This window comes from Arvicanthis niloticus, chromosome 5 (genome assembly GCF_011762505.2).
Source record: "Arvicanthis niloticus isolate mArvNil1 chromosome 5, mArvNil1.pat.X, whole genome shotgun sequence".
NCBI classification, from domain to species: domain Eukaryota; kingdom Metazoa; phylum Chordata; class Mammalia; order Rodentia; family Muridae; genus Arvicanthis; species Arvicanthis niloticus.
The window spans coordinates 318,404-342,121 of NC_047662.1; the positions used below are offsets into that span (position 1 = coordinate 318,404).

The 23,718-nt window shown below is 44.4% G+C and overlaps 2 protein-coding genes across 6 annotated transcripts in view; one reads left to right on the plus strand and one right to left on the minus strand.

Annotated features, from left to right (window-relative positions):
• Ube2j2 (ubiquitin conjugating enzyme E2 J2) lies at nt 1–14,973 on the minus strand. 5 transcript variants are annotated; one of them, XM_034503619.2, is made up of 8 exons: nt 14,624–14,973; nt 12,378–12,540; nt 9,666–9,796; nt 7,256–7,296; nt 2,588–2,690; nt 2,357–2,480; nt 1,326–1,406; nt 1–636 (listed from the first exon to the last, which is right to left on the minus strand). In XM_034503619.2, the coding sequence occupies exons 2-8, from the start codon at nt 12,411–12,413 to the stop codon at nt 352–354; spliced, it is 801 nt and encodes a 266-aa protein (XP_034359510.1). In that variant the 5' UTR covers nt 12,414–12,540; nt 14,624–14,973; the 3' UTR covers nt 1–351. The 5 variants fall into 5 exon arrangements, with proteins under 5 accessions (XP_034359510.1, XP_034359509.1, XP_034359508.1 ...); XM_034503618.3 differs by having other exon boundaries at nt 2,362–2,500; nt 14,782–14,970; XM_034503617.3 differs by having other exon boundaries at nt 2,362–2,500; nt 14,624–14,970.
• The window catches only part of Scnn1d (sodium channel epithelial 1 subunit delta), a 16,784-nt gene continuing 7,643 nt past the window's right edge, over nt 14,578–23,718 (plus strand). Inside the window, 2 exon segments of the mRNA XM_076933531.1 lie at nt 14,578–14,649; nt 14,810–14,980. Coding sequence (XP_076789646.1) covers nt 14,578–14,649; nt 14,810–14,980 — 243 coding nt within the window.

Sequence of the window (23,718 nt, forward strand, 5' to 3'; positions counted from 1 at the left end):
TTTAATAGGCATTAAAGTTTTATATTTTTAAGTGACCAAATCTAATAAAATGAAAAACAAAACAAAACAAACAAAACAGGTTTACTAAACAGGTTCAAAAGACAACACAGGAGATAAGCAATAAAACCAAAGCGTGAGTGGCACTGTCCACGTCAACCTCAAGAGGGAGTTAAGAACCTCCAATCTCCTCCAGATCACATTTTGGTTTTTGCTTTCTTTTTAAGGTTTTTAAAAAGTGAAGCCCAGGAGTCCGGCAGGCCACCCTGTGCTCAGCAGCATGTCCATCACGCCTGCATCAAGCTCTGGCCCCTGTGTCCCTCAGCAGCAACTGTAGGTTGTGGCTTGTGAACCTCACTCCTGTGCTATGCTTCTCAGCACGTACTTGACCGTGTAGGCAAAGGCTGCAAACCCAACTATAACAAACAAGTTCGCCAAAGCGCCGCCCAGGAGTCCATGATGCCTGTTGGCCTGTGGGAGCCCAGCAAGGTTTGGGCCAGCAGCAGGTGCATGCCCATTGAGGAGCTGAATCCCATTCTGGCCACGGTGCATCTCCCCATCAGGAACCACGTCTGGCAAAGGAAGATTCTGGGGCCTGTTACTTAGTTCATCTTGTGCTTTCTGTTTCTGTTTAATTTCCTGGGAGAAAAACACAAAAACCCTCAGTTGTCTTAACCTATTCATTTGGGAGCAGAACTTAAGTTTTTATAATCTCAGATCTATCACCCAGAATACAGTTCTCCATTCCTTTGCATGAGATCCTAATCTGAAAATAGCTTTTTACAGGTAAAGAAACCAAGCAAGATGTCAAAATTCCTATTCTGTGCCTGAGCCGAGTGGCAGCAATGCTGAGTAACAATGAGCCATAAAGGGCTACACCACTGTCTAGCCCAGACCAGGGGACACTTGTGGCATAGTACATGCCCAGCCCTTGTAGGAGGCAACTGATATACCTTCTGGCCACTGGTGGTGGATCCCTTGAGGGATGGCCACTGATCAGCAAGCCTCATGCCTATGTGGGGACAGACTCAGTCCCTAACACTTGTATATGTTCCTCAGAGTCACGCCCATCCCTAGGCTGTCTTTCCTGCACTGTAGGGTCTTGAAGAAGAACTAGCTCTGTCACCCAATAGTGTGTACATCTGGAGGCATGCCCAGCACAGACTCCTCTTATGTCCTATAGCAACCAGGAGGGCCTGTAATCCCTCTTCAACACATACAGGAACACAGCAGTAGGCACACAAACACAGTTTCTCTTTGGAAACAAATCTGAAAGTGTTTTTAACATAAAGGAAGACAAAACTAGGTTCCAACTCTTGCTTTCTTACCTCTACAACTTCAGGAAATAATTCACAAAAGACTTTATCTTTTAAATTAAACACTAGACTCTGTGCTGCCAGCTGCTTTTTCTAGGAAGAAAGAGAAGGGAATTATCAGCCAGAAAGATAATTTTAATTTGTTTTTTGTCTGAATAGTCTTGGCCAACCTGGAACAGACTCTATAGACTAGGCTATCGTCAAACTCAGAGATCCACCCGCCTCTGCCTCCTGAGTGCTGGGATTAAAGGAGTGAGTGAGCATTGCCCAGCTAACTTTACTTAAAAAAAAAAAAAAAAAAAAAAATCTAAAAAAGTGCTGGATATGCACTTTTTTTTTTTTTAAGCCTCCTACCTGCAATCCCAGCACGTAGGAGGCTGAGGTAAGAGAATCACTACAGACTCAATGCCAGCCTATTCTACGTAGGTGAGTTCCAGACACCCTGTGCTAATAATGAGATCCTAATGGCAAAGCAGAACAAAATCTCAAAAACACTCGGGTAGTCAATATTATAGAAAGCACCTAAAAGGCTTCTTTTTCTCAAAAGTTAGTCTTAAGAAGACTTATTTATCCTGTCTCAAAAAACAAACAAAAAAAACAAACAAACAAAAAAAAAAAAAAAGAAAGAAGAAGAGGCTTATTTATATTTTGTTATCAATTAACATTAAACATGATTCCTATCTAAACATAAAAGAAATAAAACAAGCAGGAAACATGTGTTCTGCGTCTCCTCATCGAGCCTTACAAAGAAAGTCTTCTGAGGAGTACAGGAGCATCAGTGATGCTTAGCAAAAAACAAAAGCAGAGTTGGAGACAGAGATGGACTGTCTGTGAGGTCAAGAGCAAGAGCCATGGTCTGAGGCAGCCAAGGAGGAGATGTTTCTACAATGTAGCCAGGAACAAGGAACTGGTTGGGGAGACCAATATAGCCTCCACCTGCTCAAGAGGAAAACTGTCCCATGTCTCAGGACAGAACCAATCAGCCCAGGATGAAAGGTTGGTGGCCACAGTGCCACAAGGCCCCGGGCGAGGCGCTGCCACACCTCACCGTGAAGTCCGATGTCTCTATGCTCCCCAGGGTGGGGCCTTTCTCCACCATAAAGCTCAGGAGCCCTGTTAGAATGGTGGAGACGGACCACGCTGGATTCCATGTATCTGGGTGGAAATCTGTGATGGAGAGACACAGCCTGAAAGAAAGTGATTTTTTGTAAGCAAGAATGCACATTTCCCATGAGCACAGACAGCTCAAAGCATTGCACCACCAGGAGGCTTACCTTGTGTTGCACTTAAATCTTCCATTGGGGGTTATCATGTAAATACTAGGAGGCTTAAATGGAAATTCTCTGGGAAAAATTAGTTTTCCATGATAATAGCCACCTACACCAAAAGAAAAATAAAATATATTAGTCTTGTCAACATCCAATGTAACTGCTTCTCAACTCCCACACACCTTACCCAGTTTTGAGCTGGCATCCCAAGCCCATGGTCTCCCAAATGCCCTCTCCCTATGTTGGCTCACAGGCTCAATCAACTACTGACTTTATTTTCCAGGGGTTATGCTATTGTCCAACACTTGAGCCTATCCCCCCAGTATTTGACGCTCCATCTATTACACCTATACCCAAGGAATCTCTAACTACCACTTGTCCCCTACAGCCATAGAACAACCCAAACCTTCCGCCCCCCCAACCCCCCACCCCCAGACAGGGTTTCTCTGTGTAGTCCTGGCTGTCCTTGAACTCACTCTGTAGACCAGGCTGGCCTCGAACTCAGAAATTCGCCTGCCTCTGCCTCCCAAGTGCTGGGATTAAAGGCATATGCCACCATCGCCCAGCAACCCAAATCTTTATGTTCCTCCCTTACAGAGAACTGAGTCAGCAGAAGACAACTTGAAGGGGAAGATCCCTGCCTCCTCCACTACAACACTTGGTTCCTAACAAATATATTCCTAGCACCAGCATTTGTCTGCAGGGATGAACCCACTTGCACCCACTTGCATTTCAAAGAAAAGGACCACAAGAATGGATGTCAGGAATGAGCTTGGAGAGAAATCTACACCACACATAACATAGTGCAAACTAGATAAGAAAACAACAAGCCACTGAACATCAGATAACTACTTACAGAACACAAATGAGGGTTGAAGAGATGAATCAGAAATTAAGAACAGACTATGCAAGCATTAAGATCAGAGTCTGCATTGTAGAACCCACAGAACAAGGACAAAGGCCCTAAAGTAGATTCCAGTTTTTTTTTTTTTTTTTTTTTGAAAGGCATCTATGGTTCTGTGTTCTGGGTTTCTGTTCCTAGACTTGGGCCATGGTTGTGTTTGTGACCCATCCCTCATAGACTCTTCTTGGGTAAGCTTGTAGAGGACCTTTTGCTGACTCCATCCCATGGCAAAAACTGTACTTTGATTTCAGTGGGTAGGGTCTGTCTTACTGTGGTTATTTGGTAAAAATATTCTTCATGGTATGATTCTGTGTACGCCTGCAACTTCAGCAATGAAGGTTGCTGGGGCTTGTTGAGCAGAAAAATGAGAATTCCAGGTTCAGGGAGACTCTACCTCAAATGGAACAGAGACCTGACACCCTCCTCTAGTTTCCTCACATAAGTGAGTACACCAGCACACACATGTGTACCCACACACCACACTAAAATGTGATTCTTTGTTTATAAATACACAATACTTATTGATAGGTTATGTTGGTGATTAGACCTAGGGCCTTTTGCACATGCTAAGTAAGAAGTCTACCACTGAGGTATATCCCTAACTTAAGATACAGGTTAAATTACAAATACTCCGTGTTTATGGGGAGCCAAAAGCCTCACCCTCAAAGCATGAAGAATATTTTTAACCAAATAACCACAGTAAGACAGACCCTACCCACTGAAATCAAAGTACAGTTTTTGCCATGGGATGGAGTCAGCAAAAGGTCCTCTACAAGCTTACCCAAGAAGAGTCTATGAGGGATGGGTCACAAACACAACCATGGCCCAAGTCTAGGAACAGAAACCCAGAACACAGAACCATAGATGCCTTTCAAAAAAAAAAAAAAAAATTCTGGAATCTACTTTAGGTCCTTTGTCCTTTCGTGTAAAGTTAGAGTGAGCCTTTAACATTCTTAAAACATGAATAGGATCACATTAAATCCACAATTAGCCTGGCGGTGGTGGCGCACGCCTTTAATCCCAGCACTTGGGAGGCAGAGGCAGGCGGATTTCTGAGTTCCAGGCCAGCCTGGTCTACAGAGTGAGTTCCAGGACAGCCAGGGCTATACAGAGAAACCCTGTCTCGAAAAACCAAAAAAAAAAAAAAAAAAAAAAAAAAAAACCAACCCACAATTAATGGTAAAAACCAGAATTAATGGTAAATTCTTGGCAAATTTTTCATAGGAAGTCAATTTTGTATTCTTGGAATGGGTATGTCAAGAGCACTAGATATAGGACTGCCAGAGATCAGGACAAAAATGTGGAATTGCAGAGCAGCCACTAGGAAGGCAAGGAAAGAACAAATAGCTCAAAAACAAAGGAGAAAGAGCACATCAGTAAAGCAGTCATCAACAGCAACATATACCAGGAGACAAGAAACTGAGGACTGAGCAAAGCTCTTGACCAAGACAAGGATTCCTTACACACCTACCAAAGGTTAGTCCCATTGAGTAGGGACAGCTGAGAAGATGCAGAAAAGAGGTTCAGTAAACTGGCAGCCTGAGGGACAATACCCACAGACAATACAGAAGAGGATAAAAAAAGATGGAAGAATTAGGGGGAGGGGGGTACCAGCACTGACAGCCGAGACACCAGAGTTAAAACTTAGGAAATAGGCCAGGGTTGAGTTGGCAAGATCTGGCAATCTCCAAGGCTTTCTGCTTATACATCCTTCAGAGCTACCATCTCCAGCCCATCCCCACATCAGCAAACCTTGGTTGGTCTGGTGCTAAGAGAGATCTGTCACACAGTGTTTAAATGTTATTTATTTAGTTTAAAATTTAAAAGCAGGCTGCAGAGATGGTTCAGCACTTAAAAGAGTACCTACTGCTTTTGCAAAGGACCTGGTTTTGGTTCTAAGCACCCACATAGCTATTCAAAACTGTCTATTAACTCCAGTTACTACTGACCTCTGAGCTCCTGCATACAAATGGTGCCATACTTATGTGTACATACACATATACAGAAATATATTTAAAAAATTAAAAAACCCAAAATAACTTCAAAACTCAAAGTAGTACCCACAGTATCCTACTAGAGATAACTATGACTTCTTTCTATATATGCATGCATATCAAACACACAAAGTATTTTATATTATTTTTACCAACTATTTGGAAGCTCATCTCTTAGAGACTGACCAAAAGGAATTTCAAGGACTCCTTGAGATACACCGCCTGTATGCCTCCCCCATTTCATCCACACCCGGCTGCTATGGGGTACAAACAAGTTCTGGTGTCAGCACCATCATCATGACATGCACACACATGTATCTCCCCCATAGGCCATGCAGACTCATTCTCCAGAACAAATCACCCCAAAACTTGGGCTCCTAGACCAAAGAAGAACCTGTTAAAGAAGTATCAGCTAAGCTAACCTGAATTTGCCCTTTATATTCTCAACCATCCTAGCTCTCAACCAAACATTCCAAGCAGTAGTTTTTTCTTTTTGTTTGTGCTGAGAATGGAACCCAGAGCCTCACAGACTGGCACCTCAGTGTTCCACAAGATTTTTACTAGGTGAAGGCCTGTTGCTTTTGCCATCTGAAGTTAAGGCCTGATGGTTGAAAGCAGAGGCACTACCCATCTGGCCAGTGCTCTGACCTGGGCTTGCCTAGAAATGTCAATCTTGCCACAGGACCCTAGAAACCTGTTGACTGATAGTTTCAAGAACTGATTTGTCAAAATCACTGAGGACCCTAGTGGTATCTGGTAACCTGAGGGAACAGACCACCAGGTCAACACTATAGAAAGCAATAAAGAGAGATGAGACCCTGATATGTCCTGTAAAAACCCTTAGGATCTTCCTAAGCTTCACATGCCTCCGTTTAGCTCAGAGACTATTCTGACATTAAAAAGTATCTAGCAAAACCTTTTCTCCACTTTGGCCTTAAAAACAGAAGAATGTCTTATTATTTATTCCAATCTGTTTTTCTCTGGGCTGATGAGATGGTTCAGCAATTAAGAGCATTCTGTTCTTACAAAAGGACCCAGGTTTAATTCCCAGCAACTACATGGTAGATCACAATCATCTAGAACTTCAGGAACTGAGCTCCTCTTCTGTGGGCTCCAGAAACACACATGGTACACAAGCAAATACCTATATACATTAAAAAAAAAAAAATCTTTTCCCACTTCTAACCAATATAAGAGGCTGGGGAAATGCAAACTGTTACAAACAGTCTAACAAAACCAAAATGAACAAACATTTCTAGGACCTAATAGAATTACAAGGATGAGATTCAAGTAAATATAACTACTACATAACCAAAATAAAAAGACTATCTGTAGGAGGAGCTAAGGTGGGAGGAGTAAGGAGAGGAAGAGGAAAAGGAAGAGGAGGAGCAAGGGACGACAGAGATGTAGGAGGATGGAGAGCCACGCAGGTATGGAGAGCAGTCTCGGGTAACAACTTTTATTTAGGTTAGCTAACTGGGAAACAATTCTTTGTATGGACATATTGTTATTGAGCACTACCAAACTTATAAAGCCTTTGATTAATCTTTAAGCATTAGAGTCTCACTTCCGACCAGGCCCGAATGGATGGCAGGATGGTCTGGGCAATGCCCAGCCTTTCGAAGACAGCGTGGAAGATTGGCAGAGCCATCTCCCATGATCACGTCTCGTGGGTGGCAGGGCTGGTGTTTCTGGCTGGCCATTTCTAGCTATGGCACGCACATGGCCTCTGGCCATGGGAACAGACGAAAGGAATGATTCAAATTTTCTACTAACCTTCGTAAGGAGTCATCTCAGGGCCTCGAACAACATAATGCCTAAGAGAGAGAGAGAGAGAGAGAGAGAGAGAGAGAGAGAGAGAGAGAGAGAGAAGCAAATTACTTGTTTTGTGTACCATAAATTCTCTAAAACTATAGAATTCTCACAAAATGCCTGACAGTGCAGTTTGGGGGCAGTGCCCACAACCCTGATAAAAAGAGGACAAACACATCATAGCTCACATTGAGCCTTCTCTCCTAGGAGCTTGATGTTTCAGTGAGTGTCAGACTCTCTCCTAGGAGCTTGATGTTTCAGTGAGTGGCAGACTCTCTCCTAGGAGCTTGATGTTTCAGTGCATGGCAGACTCTCTCCTAGGAGCTTGATGTTTCAGTGCATGGCAGACTCTCTCCTAGGAGTTAGGTGTTTCAGTGAGTGGCAGACTCTCTCCTAGGAGTTAGGTGTTTCAGTGAGTGGCAGACACTAATGGCCACTCAAACAGAGTCTGTGTAGAGAGAATCTTTATATACTGTGTGGAAGCATCACCTGTCAATAAAAAAGTCTGTGGCCAATGAGCTGAGGCAGGAAATAGGAGTCGAGAGTTCCCACAGAGAGGGAAATTCCGGGAAAGAGCCAGGCAAGGTAGATTTGCCCCAACACTGGAGGAGACAGATGCATACATCTGAGAAGTATCTAACCAGTAGAAGAACGTAGAATAAGTTGGATTACTGAGATATGAGCTAGTTAGGGAATAGAGCAGGACTACTGGCCTAGGCATTTATTCAAATATGGTTCAGTTTCAGATCCATTATTTCTGGGAACAAATAGGCTAGAGTGGAAAACCAAAGTTACAATCCTGGGCAGTAAGTGCCTGACGAGCTTCTTCGGTGACATATCACATGTGCCGTCTAAGCTTAGAATGGGGGAGCTAAGTGTGCTTTGAGCAAATGCCCAGAGTCAGGAACCCAATGCTTTGGTCTGCTCCACATACCTCTTTCCCTTTGTTGCCTTTTTTTTTTTTTTTTTTTTTTTTTTTGGTCTTTTCATTCTAGCAAATCTTAAGTAAGAGTTGGTGAAGTGGACTAGTGGGTAAAGGCACATACTGCCAATCTTATGACCCGAGTTTGATTCCCAGGATTCCATAAGGTAGAAGGAGAGAACTGACTCCCCACATATGTAGTGGCACATGTGTACTCACCCCACAAACACAATAAATGCAATAACAAATCGATTGAAATCTCAATCAAGTCCTTCCTAGCACATAATCAAACGGAAGGCTGGACTTAGAGGCCCATGACAAGCACATGAAGATGAGTTCCACATACAACAAGGATATTCCCACAAACCAGGTAACAAGTAACCCATCAATGAAACGTGTCCCCATTATCAGCCAACTATCTGCCAGGGACCACATCTAATTTTCATCTCTGGAATAGAGTTAGTTCTGATGCCACTGAAGAGGCTCCTCATGCATTTCTTCTGTCAACAACATCCAAAATGCAAACTATTTCTTTTTAATTCAGGAAAAATTTTTCCTCTGGATTTGGAAAATTCTAAAAGTATCAAGTTTTTTTTTTTTTTTTTTGGTAAAAGATCAAATCCAACAAAGCAAGAAAAATGTCTTAAAAACAAACGAGCAAACAAAAAATAGGATCTCACTACACAGTACTGGCCCCAGTCTCCTGAATGCTATTAAAGGTGTGTGCCACACTCAGTAATAAATGCTTTTTTTCATTTCTCAAAGCTGGTAATGAGCATTTCCATGGAGAACATGAACTCTCATGACTTTGCCCTTTTTGTTTTGGTTTGGTTTTTCAAAACAAGATTTCTCTGTGTGGTTTCAGCTGTCCTAGAACTTACTCTGTAGGCCAGGCTAGCCTTGAACTCAAGCGATTCAGAGACCTACCTGCCTGTCTCCCAAGTCCTGGGATTAATGTGTGCCACTATGCCTGGGACTTCATACTTTTAATGGATCAAAAGAACTACCATGCACCAAATGTTTTCACAAGCTCTATCACTGTCAGCTCAAGAGTTAGGAGCACTTGGCCTAGGATAGTCACAGGTTAGTGCCAGTGTTGCCACTAACATTCCCAGGCTAGACAGCTAATTCCCAATGCCAGAAAGAAAAGGCAGCCTAACCCTAATGTATCGGAGCAACATCTGAGAGATTTATATACCCAAAACCCATAGTAAGTACTACCCGAGAGTAGAAGATTTCTCCTTTTAGCCCTAGCCTAAGCCAAACAAGACTATAATACTCTTGACATGGCACTTACTGCAAAGCCCAGAGTATTGACAGCCCTCTCAAGTATCCATCCACATATAAGGAGTTACAAAACTGCCTCTGTCATGACCAGGCTTATCAGCTAGACCACTACAGAACCTGCAAGAGAGTGACTCCAGTGCAGGATGAGAAGGAATGCAGTCTTACCATTCAAGAATATTTGAAGGGAGGGGCTCCGCACAGATGTAAGGCACTGGGTCTTTCTTAATTCGAAGGTAGTCCTGTTTCAACCTTTGTGTTGCTGTTGTTGGAGCTCTCTTATTGCTGTTATTGCTCATCTATTTAAAAAAAGAAAAAAGGGCATCTCTATTTACAAAGAACAAAACAGACACATGATTTCCTTCCTACAAACAACTTCAGCAGATGAATACCTCTGCTTCCCTTTCTGTGGCCCACCCACCGTTAAGTTCTTCCCTCAGTTCTTTGTCTATATGCCCCTACCACCACCACCACCACCACCAATTTCATGTATTTAACAGGATACCAAGCACCTAACACAGATGCAAGGTATAAAGAACCATGAAACTACATTACAGTCTCAAAATATTTACACGGGACATTTTAGTCAAGTGAGACCTGGGTAGGCATACTGAAACCAGTTTGCACAAGCTCCAAAGAGCAACTATTTACATCCTTTAACTCTGATCAGCAACACCTCAATGACAGACATTTCACAGCAGAAAATTAGTGAGTACCCTTCTGGCCCTGAAAGCCTGTTATACATCTATCATTGGTCACAAGTAACAATAGCAGGGGCAGAGACAATGTGAGGCTAAAGAAATGAAGTAAGAAATTTCAGAGATCTAGATGCATGGACTAGGAAGAGGAGAAGGCATGTTTAGGGGACTGCACTGACCACATGTCAAGCAGGAGTTTAAATACAATAAAAGACAAAGACAAGAGTAGCTAGAGGAGCAAGGCCAAACTTCCAGAACCCCAAGAGTTTTAGGTGATCAGCCTTAAGGTACTTAGAACCTTCTATTAGCAAGGTCACTCTGGGGCCTCAACATAGGGCAGCAGTGAAGGATATATACAGGGAGGGAACCCATGAAAATGCTAAAGAAGGGACTGGGGCTTTGAAGATATCTCAGTGAACAGGTAAAAGTGTTTGCTAGACAAGACTGATAAAAGGAGCTTGTTCCTCAGAACCCACATAGCAGTAGAAAAAGAACTAATCGCTGCAAGTTGTCCTCTGACCTTCACACACATGTCCACAGACATGCACACTCATGCACAAACACATATGCATCAACAAACAATAAATAAATATAACTCAAAGGCTTTTAAAGAGAAGAGACCAGCTGGATGTGGTGGTACATATCTTCAATCATAGAGGAAGGGAGGCAAAGGCAGGCAGATCTGAGTCTTAGCCAGCCCAGTCTACAGTGAGACGCTGTCTCAAAGAGAGAGAAGACTGAATCTGACTCAGACCCCTCAGCTCTATTCCAGAAGATGGGGAAGAGACAGTGGTGGAGAGACTAGGGGTCCCACTGTCACAGATTCAGAAGAGCTCCTATTTGTTCTCTTTCCTCATAATTTAAGACATAAACATACAAAAAAATTCTACAACTAAAAATAAAGTGTGAATACCACTACTCTAAAATGATTGATGGGGCCATTTGGGGATATACAAATTAGAAAAAAGATAATAGGCTGGTGAAATGGTTAAGTGGGTAAAGACACTTGTTGCCAAGTCTGATGACCTGAATTCAATTCCCAGGATCTATATGGCAGAAGGAGAGAACTGACATTACAAGCTTTTCTCTGACTTCTGTGCATGTGTATTGGCATACATCTCCCACTGCCAAAAATAAATATACTTATTTTAAATTTAAATGAAAAATAGATGAGCTTGGCTATAACAGAGCAGGCTCAACACGGGCAGTCACTGATGGCTTTATCTTGTGACACTGGAAGTCCAAACTTCTCCACTGAGCCTCCTCCCACCATCACCAGGCCAGCCTATCCCTAACCTGTCTCACACAGTGCTGTCTGATCATTTTAACCATGACTCTAGTCAACATCTAACACCAGTAACAGCTAGTTATCCCCAACCTGATCTCCCAGCTAGATAAACCTAGCCTTTGTATGAATTATTCCCAGCAAATAGCCACATGCTCTTTCACTCCCTTCAGTATTTGCTTATACATACTGTCTGAGAGTTAACTATCTTTAACCTGACTAATTTCTTGGTAGACACCATCACCACAGACTACTGCATATGCCTCCTCTACAAGTACTGATACCTCAAGACAACCAGGACTTGGTTTGTGCTTACTCTGTACCCTCAAGGCCTACAGAGGGAACAGCTTGGCTAGGGTTATCTACCCCAATGTGGCCTCTCAATGGGGGAGGGGATATTTGACAGAGTCTAATCCACATATGACTTGTTCACTTCCTTCCAGTCCCAGAAGCCACAGTGCAGGAATGCATTACTTTCCTGTCAACTACACGACCCTCCAAGTTCTCCACACTTCAGTTTGTCCTGCACACTAACGTCAATGCACTTTAACCATCCACTCCCCAGCAAAGACAGCAGATAAATGGCAACATCTTTTTTTTTCTGCCAAACCCTTTAAAAAACAAAAACAAAACAAAAAAACCCCACCTAGACCTAGTTTTCATAGCACCTAACAAAACTCAACCTTCCCAGTCCAATTTGGACCAGTGGAGAATACACCTACATCCTTCCCTATCGATTCTGAGCTACAACCACCAGGGGCCTCTCTGATTTCCCTAGTCAAATGCCTCCTTTCCTGTCCTTTACAACCTCACAACCACACCACCACCACCACCAACCACCATCCCCACCACCACCACCCCCCACCCCCATGGTCTAAGAGTATAGTGCACAAAAACCTTTCTGGCAGAATCAAGGGCTTTTGCCTGATGCATCCAAGAATGCTCACACCAGGAACAAGGTTACAGTCCAGCATGGCCAAGAAATGCTTCCAGAAAGCATTGTCCCCAAGTTCTTAGCTTCAGAAGCCATGTGGGCCAGAGAGCTCAACTTGCCCAGCACCTAGTAAGAAACAAAGCAATATCCAATGATCCACAAGCAAACTACAAGCCTCGTGCTTTCTCTTATGTTCACCTCTGAAGTTAATACTCCAACAAATAAAAAATAACTTCATTGAGTAATTCCAACACAGCCATATTTGTATTCAGCTAAGTGACCAGATAGGATGAGTAATCAAAGTTAGTGGACACACAGAGGAAGCTAGCAGTTAGCTGTGCCAGGCTATAAATGTAATGCAGCTGGTTAAGTGCTTGCCTGACATCATGAAGACCTGGGTTTAATTCCCGGCACCACATAAGTAAAGCATGGTTGGTGTTTATCTATAATCCCAGTAGGTAGAAACAGAAGATGATAAGTTCAAAGTCACCCTAGGCTATATAGCCTGATAGCCTGGAATACATACAGCTTCCTGTCTTTTTTTTTTTTTTTTTTTTTTAAAGATCCTGTCTTAAAAAAAAAAAAAAAAAGTTTAGTGCAGTGGAACCACACACTGTTAAGCCTGGTACTTGGGAGGCAGAGACAGACAAATTTTTGTGAGTTCAAGGCCAGCCTTGTCTACAGAGTGAGGTCCAGGAGAGCCAGGGTTACATAGAGAAACTGTATCTTTAAAAAAAATTTTTTTTTGCCTAGTCAATCACAGGACAAAAGTCCTTCTCATACTTGATTTTAACCTTTTTTTTTTTTTTTTTTTTTTTTGAGACAAGGTCTCAGTGCATAGCTCTGGCTGTTCTGGAATTCACTATGTAGACCAGGCTGACCTCAAACTCAAAGATCCTCCTGCCTCTGCCTCCCAAGTGCTGATATTAAATGCATCCGTCACTAGGACCAGCTTTAACTTCCTTTCAGTACTGGAAATTAAACCTAGAGCCTCACGTGGAACAGGCAAGTATTTTTATCACTGAGCTGCATCTCCAGCCTCAAACTTGCTGTTAAGCATATAAAATCATACTTATGATTAACTACTCTGTGGCCGTAACTGCTCCTCCTTTACCTCAATCACAACAGCAATATCTTCATGACTCTCCCAGGGGATGGTAGGTGACAGGAAACAGCTAGTCACTAGCAGGGTAACAGTCTTTTTTTCAGTACTTAATCACTGTGCCAAGGTGGTACTTCTTTTTTCTTTTGGACATCTCTCTCCTACACCACTACACACAGGTTAGGTGACAATGTGGAGTAAGACCTTGGCCTGACTAATCAGAAGGGTATATGATACACCCAAGGCCAGAATTTTTAGGGAGTTTTATCTTCTCCAGGATTACTTCATAGGCTGGAGGAAGCCAGAGGCTCATAGCACCACTTTCTTACACACTCGTGAGAACTGAACTGACGCTGAGTACAGGAAGATCATGATGTGCAGAGTAATGACTCCAAGTTCTAGGACCTAGACCTATCTCTGGCTGAAGATCATACACAGGACTTTCTAATTAAATAAAATCCTAAAATTCCTGTTTTCCCTAAAGCTAAATACCAACACACACACCTGGCATAAATAAAGCCTTGTACTACTACTTTTAAGAAGGTATAGTCTTATGCACGTGCTAGTACAATGTACTGAGGCCTTATCTCTTCCTAGCTGTCTATCTGGATTAGATAAAACGTTGAGAACTTGACTTAGGTTAAACATACACCTAAGTGATGTAGATTAAAAAGGAAGTGAGGTCATTGGCTGAGAGTCCGCAGTTAGCAAAGGTGAATGGTAAGCATCGACCGTCCTCACCCTCCCCGACGCCCGAAACGGGCAGGGTCTTGTTCCGGGCCCGAGTCCCAACTCTTATTGTCAAAGGTTTTGTTATATTACCCTCAAGGGCATAACTGTGGATACACTTGTTCCTGTTGGGGTATATTAAGTAGTCTGAGGTTCTAACTGTTCAAGATGAAAGGGGTCACTCAACAGCTACCACCCCACAACACAAACTCACGGGATACGTTTTTAAAGCTCAAACCTGGCTCCTCCTCGAAGTACCTCAAGTGCACCAACCAACAGGCCTCTTCGTGGGAGAATCTGACGCGTGGCAAACCAAATCCCTAACCTGCCCGATGGACCAACCCCAGCCAGGAACCCCAAGCGCCCTCAGTAACCGACCTCGGGTCCGCGCAGGGACGCTCCGGGTCCGGGCACAGCCGGCGACGTAACGAACGGGACCCGACGTGTGGAGTCCCCGAGTCCCCGCCCGCCGCTGCAGCCGGCTCCGGCGGGGCGAACGAGCGGCCCAAGGCCCCGCGCAGCCCGCGAGCGCTCACCTCTCCCTGAGGCCGCTGCCGCGTTCAGGTTCGCCGTGGTCGAGGCCAGAGCAGGGTACGGAAGAGTGGGGCCCGCGCCGTGAGCCGCACCCGCGCTGGGACTAAGCCCACCGCACCCGCCGCAGCCTCTCTGCTGCTACCGCCGCTCAGCTTCCAAGATGGCCGCTCAGGGGGCGGCCTGGGCCCGTTTCCGCTTCCGGTGCACTGTTTGCGGGTGGAAGCGCTTCTCTAGGCAGCTTGGTGGAGGGCTCCACTGTCAGTTCCTGAGTGTCTCGGATTAGTCTCAGATTTGTGGCTATAGTTGCGCCGCGCTACTGCGCAAAGGGCTGCTGACGCGTGCGCACTAGGAATTGGGGTAGTATTGCCTGATTCCTCCAAGACACGCCTGAGACTTAATACTGTCTAGCCGGCACTCCAGGAACCAGTAAGTGGCTGCAGGAAAACCGCAGTGCTCCCGACCTCAAATCACGGGTCAGACTGGGAGGCCAGTCCCAGAGAAAAGATGACCCGTGAGTTCACCACGAATTAGGACCTTCTGGCCCAGGATGCACTCTTGTCCGTTCTTAACGCAGTTAAGTTCCGGGCCTGGGGGCTCACTCAGCCCTCCCTCGCTGCCCCTCTAGCCACGAAGACCCTTTTATACAGCGCAACTGATGGGCGTAAGCGTATATCGCACTCCGAACCCGCGACAGCCCCCAAGCCCCGGGGACAGCCGTTCCTATAAAAATAGTTCCTGTGTTTCCGCACCAAATTTTCCACTCAGCTCTTGAATACCATCATTATGCTCGAAGACATTGCTCTAAGACGGGTTTTCCCTCTCCCTCAGCCTCCTTCCTTGCCCTGGGGAGGAGAGGCAGTACAATTTGATCATTTGGCCAGACTATCTGGCTGGTGCTGAGACAGGAGGCTGCCAGTAGGGATGTTCTGAATACTAGTTTGAGCCCTGACGGCTGGAGAATCTGGGCTGAGGAGGCTGATAGATATCCAGATTTCTCCAGTTCTCTATGCACAAACTCCTGTCTCACGGTTGCATTCCTGGAATGCTAAAGTTTGTTCTCATGTTGGTGAGATACGTTGTCACACACACACACACACACACACAAACACACACACCATATGTCCTTGATAGAGCACCTTCCCCTTCATTTGCCTGTGAACTCTGTGTACAGGTTCCAGAAAGCCAGGTTGGATGTGACAAGTGTCAGTGTTCTGGGTTACAACACACTAGAAGATTGAAGAGAGACATTGCAGGATGAATTTAGATTTCTCAAAAGCAAGTCCTTTGCAGGACTGAACCCAGAATCCACATTGCAAAGCCTATATATTGTTACACAAAAGGCATCTTTAGCAAGTCAATTTGTGCATACCAAAACCTTTGATCTATGAGTAGTCTGAAGGAACTATAGAGAAAATCTCTTGTAAACTGCATGGAAGCATCATTTGTCAATAATAATAATAATAATAATAATAATAATAATAATAATAAGCCTATGCCAATGACCTGAGGCAGGAAATAGCAGAAAGGTGGGAGGAGGGGAGGGGAGGGGGGAGGGGAGGGGAGGGGAGGAGAGGAGTATTCTGGGAGTCAGGCAAGGAGGATCACCCCACTCCACATGAAGAAGACGGTCACATGAAACTAAAGGAAAGGTAACTAGCCATGAGGCACAACTTATACTAATCTAAACGGGATAATTGAATTATGAGCTAGTGGAAACTAGCCAAAGCTATTGGCCTAAGCATGTATTTATATATAATAGTCTCAGAGTCCATTATTTCAGGAAACTTGGGCACTGGTGGAAAGGCTCATGGTCACGAGGAACCATTGCTTAAGCAATTCTCAGCCATAAGATATTTCCTGGTTTGCCAGGTATGTCTCTGGACTATATTATGCAAAGGGTCTAAGTCCTTTCGAAGAGCAACCCCATAAAGCTCATATAATAACCACTGACTATTTACGAAAGACTAGTTCAAAGCCTAGGTGACTCTAGAATTCCATGCCAGATATGATGGTTCTGCTAAAAATCTGCTACAAGTGCTTGGGGTATCCTAGGTTGCTATTTGGGCTGCAAATCAGACACAGTCAATGGGCTGTACCAGAGACATTACAGTGCCTGGCCAACCAGTTACGAAGGGCAGAACTGATGGCCAACTTTAAATCCTCAACCTTCACCAGAACCCTGACTGCCTCTTGAGTATCAACAGTGGGCTCACTAAATGATCATTGTCAATTGATGGAGATTCAACAATAACTCCAGCAGTGGTGATTGATTCACAGAGCAGATGGTAGATTAGACAGTATTCAGTCCTAGAAGCATTCTGGAGGAGTCAAGCAGCCCATCTTAGTTGATCTGGGCTACTGCAACAGGACTGGCCCCTGAGCTCTGGGGAGTCCTGTCTGTAAGCCCACCATGACAAGTTAGCTCTGGGAGATCAATGGCTTCTCTTTCCGTTGTCAAACTCAGAAAACAAAGCAGCACAGAGACCCTTTGCCTCCTCCCTCCCCAAGGCACTAGGACTCCTAATCAGTGTAAAATAAGCCACTTTTAAAGGAGGAAAGTTAGAAGATGAAGCCACTCCACATAGGAAAATATGCTCTCTAGAACATAACTCGTTAGCTAGTCTTATGTCAATTTGACAAAAGCCAGTCATTTAAGAGGAGAGAGCCTCAACTGAGAAAATGCCTCCATAAGTTAGGACTTTAGGTAAACCTGTAGGGTATTTTCTTAATTTGTGATTGATTTGGGAGGGCCCAGCCCATTGTAGGTGGGGTCACCCCTGGACTGGTGGCCCTGGGTTCTATAAGAAAGGAACCTGATCGCCTTTAATCCCAGCACTTGGGAGGCAGAGGCAGGTGGATTTCTGAGTTTCAAGCCAGCCTGGTCTACAAAGTGATGTCCAAGACAGCCAAGATTACACAGAGAATCCTTGTCTCAACAAACAAACAAGGGAGGCTGAGTATGCCATACGGAGCAAACCAGTAACCAGCACTCCTCCATGGTCTCTGCATCACCTCCTACCTCCAGATTCTTCTCCTGCTTGAGTTCTTTGACTTCCTTCAATGATAAGCAATGATGTGGAAGTGTATACCAAATAAATTTTTTGTGGTTGTTAAGGCCTAGGCAACTACTACTTGGCTAGCCTGCCATTTTTTGCTGTTACTAATATTATAAGGAAACTTTCTCATATGTTGTTTCTGCTGTTACTAAGAAACTTTCGTATGCCCAAATTGATTACATATTCTGTTAGGTTCTGTGCCCTTGGAAACCAATCACAATAAAAATCAGTAGAACTGCTTTGTATGGTTACCCACAATAAGCTTGGGCCCCAGTATAAGAGAAACACTTGCACAAATACAAGAAACTATTTGGAATAAGACTTCCATTTTGAGCAATGTTGAGCAATGTTTAAGTTCCCAAGATCTCCCTGGGAACTGACATCCAACTTGGCAGGAAAATACATGTATGTCGGTAACTGACATCCTGATTGACAAGTTAAGACATTAATGTTAGACAATGCAAGTTCCCTGCCACAGTTGAATACCCCAATCAATGAAAGCTGGATAAATGTATACCAAAGACATTTTCCCAAGGAAATCCCCTACCCCAAAATCCTGATTGGTGGAATAACCTGGTACAGATGTTGTGGATTTTAGGCTTAAAATCTCTATAGGATGTTAGCTCAGTGTCACAGTTCAGCTGCTGAGTCTGGACTGTGGCCCTGATTGATCAGCCTTGAACATGTGCTCAATAAACTATCCCTGTCTGAATGAGATCCGTCTTCCTGTAGCTTGTGAGGCAACTCCTGGACCTCAATAGTGGTGGTTTAAGTAAGAATGGCCCCATAGCCTCAGGTGTGACCATGTTGGGGATGGGGTAGGTGTGGCTTTGTTGGAGGAAGTGTGTTACTGGGGGGTAGGCTTTGGGTTTTCAAATGTTCAGGCCAAGCTGAGTGTCTTTCTCTCTTTCTGCTGCCTGCCACCATGTCTGCCTACACACCACCATTGCTATGGTCATGATGTCTCATCACAGCAATAAAAACCTTAAGTAAGACACTTCCCCACGAAATTGCTTTTGGTCGTGCTGCTTCATCATAATAATAGTAACTCCAAGAGAATACAAATGCAAACAGCAGCCAACGCTTGGGCCATAACCATTCTCTGAACTGCTTGTCCTTGTATAAAATGAAGCACTAACATACCCACCAGGGTAGCATGAGCACCTGAATCATCATGATGGTGAAGATGCAGAGAGGTCCCAACTTAGGGCCCCCCCAGACCCTGAGCACATGTGGATCATACCCGAAGGGATAAGATTTGGGGATATATGGGGACAGATGTAACTAGCACAGTCTGCCAGAAACAGAGACCTCACCTTACCATACACATCTTCAACTTTATGGTTAACAAGACTCAGGCTGCCCTGCTCTGTCTGTACAAAGCTGATAACCTTAAGAGTTAAGAAGGGGTGCCAAGATAGACTAGCAGCTGGCTGTGACTGGAACCTCCTGAACTCCGGTACCAAACTCCTAAGAGTAGGCTCGCTCCATTTTTCTGCAATGGGAGAGCCTAGGGATTGCCTCCAGGATGTACCTCCTAGTTTGCCTCCAGTTTTATGGATTGCTGAGCTGCAGGAAAGAAACACTAACCACTACTCAGTTTTTTAGTACTTTTATCAGTGTCTTATAACAGCTTCCAAAAGACCAGGATAGGATGGAATTTTAAAAAATAAAATAAAAAATAAAAAAATAAAATAAACAAATAAAAAATAAAACAAATAAAAAATAAACAACCCCCCCAAAAAAAAACCCAACTCTCCAAGAGCAGCAAGATGGTACATGCTACAAACACAAAGCCCCAAGTTCAAGTACCAGGACCCACATGCTAGAAGAACTTTGACCCCCCCCCCCCAACCCAAGTTGTCCTCTGATTACAACATCTGTACTGTGGCACATACCTAGACACACACATAAATATATGTAAATGCTTACAAAATTTTTTAGTTGTGTGTGTTCTCATGTAGGTATGTGCACATAAGTGTAGATACCCACAGAAGCCAGAAGAATCACACCCTTGGAGCTAAAATTACAGATGGTTGTAAGTTACATTAAGTGGTGCTATGGGAATAAAACTGGGTACTCTGGAAGAGCAGCAAGCACTTTTAACCACTGAACCCTAATATATGTATTTTTTTCTTTTGAGACAGTGTTACAGGATATTTGAATTTATTTCTAGTTAGGGTGTGGCTCAGCCCTTAGCATGCACCCTTTAATTCCTCTTGCTGGCATACAGACACGACCTTAGTACTCACCTTTAACCCCAAACAATGAAGGTAAAGTTAGTTTGTGGAAGGAGACTCCCATATTTAAAAGTGATGTCTAATTGAGTGGCAGAAAACATGATAAAACAGAAAGATTTGAAGATTTTAAAAGATTCCTAGAGTTAGTTTGGGGCCAAGCAGAGCAATTCAGGAGAAGCCAAGAAGGAGAAACAAGCTTGAATCAGTTAGTGTGGTGAGAAGTTTTGAGTCAAGACAACAATTACTACAGGCAAATAAAAGTTACTAATTTAATTTATACATATATATACATATACATACACACACACACACACACACACACACACACACACACACATGCTGAACTGGAATGCACAGTGTAGACCAAGATAGCTGGCTTCTCAGGGATTCTCCTTCCTTGGCTCTGTTTTTCATTGTCCTGGGATTAAAGCTGTGCTCTGCCATGCCTGACTAATAAATTTAAAATTAAATTATTTAAAAAAAAAAAAAAAAAAAAAAAAAAACTCTTACAAGGTAGACCACAAGGCTTTGGTCCCATCTCACCAGTAGAGACAGTCTGGCCAGAGCTTGAGGGAGAGCCCCAAAGAGCTGGAGGTGACCCAGAAGAACATCCTTACATATCTCCCTGACCTCCAGCATATCGTACATCAGACTAGCAGATGTGTCCCATGTCAGTGTATAAGGCACCTGTTCTATGGTGGCCCAAGATCTTGGTCTTGCCAGTACTGTCAATGCCTGGTCTCTCTGCAGAAACACCAAAAAGATCCCTCAGTTTAGGTTCAGGAACCTCAAATCAGCTAGCCTTGAGCCCAGAAAGGGTGCCTCAATCTCCCCTTCTAGGAATCACATGTTTCACATGAGTTGCATAAGTCTTTCGCAGGGTGCCCTCTGAGTCACACCCAGTTATGAAGAACCCCAGGGGAAGAACTGAGCCTGGAGTCCTATGAAAGTCCAGGTATCTGTAGTACCAAGGCAGCTCTATCTTTGGTGGACACTGCCTATTCCTGGTTCCTGATTATTCTTGTGGCTAGATACTTCTAAGGCCTGGGGTGGAAGTAAGTGCTCCAGTGTCCTTTCTGAGAGGGCAGAGGTCCAGAACCATCTATTCGTCCTCCCTCCCCCTCCCATTCACCACATTTTAAAAAAATTGTATATGTGTATTTTACCTGAAACATGCATATATTTTAATGTCTGTGTACCACATGTATGCCCTGTGTCCATGGAGGCTAGAAAAGGGCACCCTGGAGCTGGATTACAAATGGTTGTAAGACACTATGTAGGTGCTGGGTCCTATGAAAGAGTAGCCAGTGCTCTTAATACCAAATCATCTCTCCAGCCCCTTTCCATATCTTTCAACTTGTAGTGAATAATGATCATGGGGACTCTCATGGATCAATAACTGGGACAGCCTTATGCTACTATAGCCTGCCTCCTCTTCACAGAACCAGGGCACCTGGGGAAGCAGGTGTGAGAAAGGCCAGGAAGGAGGAGACACACTGGGGCCCAAATCAAGTGTAAGACATGAAGCTGACCCTCATTGTCCCTTCCCTGCACCTTAGTTGTCCCTTCAGGGTTTCCCAGGAAGTGAGGAGGGCTGAATTAGGGGCCAGCCAGTGTCCCTTCATCCTTTTCTCTTTCCTCTTCTCTCCTTCCTCTCTCCTTCCTCTCTCTCTCTCTCTCTCTCTCTCTCTCTCTCTCTCTCTCTCTCTCTCTCTCTCACTCTCCCTCTCCCTCTCCCTCTCCCTCTCCCTCTCCCTCTCCCTCTCCCTCTCCCTCTCCCTCACCCCCCCTCTCTCGTTCCCGCCCCAGCAGTACTGGGAGTTTTGAGTTGCTCTAATGCATACAACTTAGGCCAGGCTCTTCCTCTTCTGCTGCTGGATGTCAACAAGTCCATTCTCATCCTCCAAAGGAACAGTGCTTGGATGTGAAAGACATCGCAGGCTCTGTGCTGAGTCTGGGAGTCCCTCACCAGCCATATTAACTAGTGCCACTTTTGAACCTCAGGCTTAAAGAGTGCCTTAGTCACATTTTACACTTAAGAAAATGGGCTCAGAGAGCTCAGACAAAGCTGGTCAGTGATAAGCTATGATTTCCAACTGACTGGCTAAGTCCTGAGCTACTCTTTCTCAGCATGACTTCACTCTCCTGGGAAGTCATAATGGCTTCTGCCTGCTTCCAGAACCAAGAGGCTGATCACTTCATCCCTTTTGTCAATCAAAATTAAGCTGGATGCAATGTCAATGGATACTCCCTCCTTCAGTCTAACCCAGGTCCTTAAAATTGACTAGTCAGGAAAGCAGAATCTGTCCTAGGTGAGGGACGGTAAGGCTTGTGCTTGTAGCTGGACTTTTGGCTAATTTATGGGTCCCTTTTTCTACCACCCTTCTCTGCCTCTCCTCCACCCTTCCAACCCCCCAGCACAAGGTAGGAGAGGAAGAAGGCTAGAGAGGAAAGAGGGTGCTGATATCATTGGACTGACCAGCAGCATCGACTTCCTTGGAGCAAGTTCAGTCTTCACCATCAGGATATCTAATTTCTATTTCTCATCTCTTTATGAATGACCACTTGACAAACCACAACAACCAGACAGCCAGACAGCCAGACAGCCGCAGAAGCAGCAGAAGCAGCAGAAGCATCAGCAGCAGCAGAAGCAGCAGCAGCAGCAGCAGAAGCAGCAGAAGCAGCAGAAGCAGCAGCAGCAGCCCCTCTTGGGGCTCTAGCATTTATATACCCTTTCAAGAGTCCCCAGAATTTCAAATATCATACACTCACAGAAACTATCTGCAGCTGGCAAAGTCATAGTCAGCTGCTGTGGACAATGTAAAACAGCCCCACCCATATCCAGCATCTTAGATTAAAACAAAAAGGACATTTCTGTGGTTTTAAAGAAACCAGAATTCTCAGTACATGTGCTCAACCCACAAACCAGGCTGAGGAGCATGGTAAGACCAGTGGGTCATTCTGAGACATGTAAGGTTCCTCAGAAGAGACAGGAATAGTTAAAGGTCCTGGGGTTGTGGCATCTGGCTAGCCTTCCTTTAGTTTCACACACTTACTATGTGGTTTGGTCTCTTGAGTGTGAAGTGAGGTCTTAGTGTATGTATGGCTTTCATGCGTGTTTTAGCATGTCCCAGTGGATAATATGGCTAAGGCACTGGAGAAGGCGAATCTCCACCCACTCAGGACACCTGGTACCATCTTTACACCTAGGCCCAAGGTTGTTCCTACAAATAGTTTCCATCCCAGTAACTAGTCTCAAGGAATACCTGTGTTCTGGGAGTGGTGGGTTCCAGTCAGAGTCACTCAACCACAAACGCCTGTGGTCAGTGCTGGTGGCAAGCAGAGGTCCCTCTAGCCTGGTGGGAGCCCAACTCTGAGCTCCAGGAGCTCTCAGGTCCTGGCCCAAATCAGATCTCTTTCCTATAGCCACAAGCATTTCTACCCAGTCTTTTTGTTCCCAGAATAATGCTTCTGATAGTTGTGAATAATAAGCTTTGGCTCATTCTCTGAACAGCTCATAACTTATATAACCCATTTAGAGTCTATGTCTGCCACATGGCTGGTTACCTCTTTCCTATTTCATATGTCCGTCTCTTCCAAGTTGAAATCTTCTTGCCTCTCACTAACTCCCAGAGTTCCTATC